Source organism: Limulus polyphemus, unplaced genomic scaffold, assembly GCF_000517525.1.
Source record: "Limulus polyphemus unplaced genomic scaffold, Limulus_polyphemus-2.1.2 Scaffold14190, whole genome shotgun sequence".
NCBI lineage: Eukaryota > Metazoa > Arthropoda > Merostomata > Xiphosura > Limulidae > Limulus > Limulus polyphemus.
The window spans coordinates 2,181-5,212 of NW_013679800.1; the positions used below are offsets into that span (position 1 = coordinate 2,181).

A 3,032-nucleotide genomic window follows, 5' to 3' on the forward strand; every position below is an offset into this window, starting at 1 on the left:
CAAAGTATCAGAATTGATTCTCGCACGAAATGTTACTTCTTCTCTTTGGAGCCTTAACCGTGAAAATAATATATCTCGGAACGTAAATTTAGTCTGGTCAATTAATAAATAAATAAATAGATGGCGTTTTGCTGTATATCGGATAAGCCTTATACAAAAAACAACGTTGTTCGATTTCTAGGCTTAGAAAGTAGCATACAACAGTCTTTTTAATCTATGTTTTTGCTTCCTGTCGAAGATTTCGACAATCTTGAGATGTTTGGTTGTCATGACAACGTCACGTACACACGTGAGATGGTAGTTTTGTACCAAGAAAAAACAAAAACACACATTTAGATAGCTCTACACTAAATCACAATGAACCGAAAACTAATTTTGACATAAGCGGGCCAAGATATTAAGTCACAAATTAGCGTTCTTATTGCAGTGATCCATGAATGATTATTTTAATGCTTGATGTTTTCTTCTAACTCGGCATTAGAAGTGCTGTTTTTTAGGTTTCATAAATTTCAAAATACCCTTACGTTTCGTAGAGATAGTAGAATAACAGTAATATTTTGCTCATTTAAAACTCTTCAAAGTGTAAACCTACCAATCAGAATTGTTTGTGGATTAGCTTTGTTGTCTTTTAACGAAATCTACCAATCAGAATTGTTTGTGGGTTAGCTTTTAACTAAGTCTACCAATCAGAATTGTTTGTGGATTAGCTTTGTTGTCTTTTAACGAAGTCTACCAATCAGAATTGTTTGTGGGTTAGCTTTTAACTAAGTCTACCAATCAGAATTGTTTGTGAGTGAGCTTTATTGTATTTTAACTAATTATACCCATCAGAATTGTTTGTGGGTTAGCTTTGTTGTATTTTAACTAAGTCTACCCATCAGAATTGTTTGTGGGTTAGCTTTGTTGTCTTTTAACTAAGTCTACCAATCAGAATTGTTTGTGGGTTAGCTTTGTTGTATTTTAACTAAGTCTACCCATCAAAATTGTTTGTGGGTTAGCTTTATTGTCTTTTAACGAAGTCTACCAATCAGAATTGTTTGTGGGTTAGCTTTTAACTAAGTCTACCAATCAGAATTGTTCGTGAGTGGGCTTTATTGTATTTTAACTGAGTCTATCAATCAGAATTGTTTGTGGGTTAGCTTTATTATCTTTTAACTAAGTCTACCAATCAGAATTGTTTGTGGGATAGCTTTGTTGTATTTTAACTAAGTCTACCCATCAGAATTGTTTGTGGGTTAGCTTTGTTGTATTTTAACTAAGTCTACCAATCAGAATTGTTTGTGGGTTAGCTTTGTTGTATTTTAACTAAGTCTACCAATCAAAATTGTTTGTGGGTTAGCTTTGTTGTATTTTAACTAAGTCTACCCATCAGAATTGTTTGTGGGTACATTACTACGTATACGTGTAATATACTGACTGTACAGGAATATACTGCCTGTAGAATATCTGCCTGTACAGGAATATACTGCCTGTACAGGAATATCTGCCTGTAGAATATACTGGCAGATATTCCTGTACAGGCAGTATATTCCTGTACAGGCAGTATATTCTACAGGCAGTATATTCCTGTACAGACAGTATATTCCTGTACAGGCTGTAGAATATACTGCCTGTACAGGAATATACTGCCTGTAGAATATCTGCCTGTACAGGAATATCTGCCTTTTTTAAGATGTGTAAACTCGTCTTAAGGATATGATGTAGCGTTCCAAGTCATGAATACTTTTGTATAATATTTATGAATTAACGAAATATTATTAAATCCATGTCATAATATTCATACTTTTGGCCACTCTGTATTTGTGTTAGTAGATAATATCCACTCTCGTGATATCGAGATATCATTGAAACGGTAGAGTGATATCTTAGTATTAGAAAGACAGAAGATTAAATTGAAACACCGTTTCTCGTCACTCCAAAGAAGCAGGCGTCATCCAATTTGTAGACCTTAATGACGAGTTAAGACCTTGCTTTAGCTAAAGCAAACAAATTGTCGTAATGAAAGCCGGCTTCAAACTGTTGTTTTTGTTCAAAGATATTCATATCCTAAAGCAAACAAGGATGCGAGCACACTTAAGGTTTAATGATACCGCTGGATATACATCCACTTCTTTACACTCCGAAGTTATTTCAATTAAGCACCTGTACTGTATAAATAGCAGGTAATTCATTATGTGTTCATTAGTTTGAGTAGGTTAGTAACCATTAACTGATATATAAACTGGTTATTACAGATGGTCTGGGAGCAAGGAAGCGTTGTTGTTGTCATGCTTACTCGACTAATGGAGAACGGCGTTGCAATGTGCCATCGCTACTGGCCTGAAGAGGGCAGTGAAGTCTACCATATTTATGAGGTAGAACGAGTTGAATTAAGTAGCTTATCCTTGTGAATTTAAACACACTTTATGTTCCTTAGAGGTATTTTGAAACTCTTAAATATTCTCAAATAATTCCTTTCACGATTAATTCGGTTCACTCACTTACAGAATAAGTTTGTTAAAAGTTCTATGAGGAACCAACAGCGTCATTAAGTTTGCTGAACGAAAATATTGTATCCTTTAATATCGAACTGTGTTTCGGTATCAGAAAATGATAAATGTAATATTGTATTGTTTGGTAAATATGATTTCACAATTCGAGATTAAGTGCTACAGAGTAAAGTGATACTTTGTTTATATAAATGTGTGTGTGTGTGTGTGTGTGTGTTGCACAAAGCAGTTAAAGAATAATAGGAATTTATAATATTTTAACTATGACGATACAAAACAATTCCTATAAAATATTCTACATCATTCTCGTCATCTCAGTTTTATACAAATCACTTTAGTATGGAGTAGTAAGGTCATCACTAACAGCTAGGGCATTTCACTTGCATATGCAATAGTATGGCTACCACGAACAGCCAGGGCATTTCACTTGTATATGGAGTAGTAATGCCACCAAGAACAGCTAGGGCATTTCACTTGTATATGGAGTAGTAAAGCTACCACGAACAGCTAGGGCATTTCACTTGTATATGGAGTAGTAAAGCT

General features: G+C 34.4%; 1 protein-coding gene across 1 annotated transcript in view; it reads left to right on the plus strand.

Moving 5' to 3' along the window:
* Positions 1-3,032, plus strand: part of LOC106477321 (receptor-type tyrosine-protein phosphatase N2-like) — a gene marked incomplete at both ends in the record, with an annotated part of 5,952 nt that overhangs the window by 1,442 nt on the left and 1,478 nt on the right. The window contains one exon of the mRNA XM_013937905.1: positions 2,235-2,354. Coding sequence (XP_013793359.1) covers positions 2,235-2,354 — 120 coding nt within the window. The remainder of the gene's footprint in view (positions 1-2,234; positions 2,355-3,032) is intronic.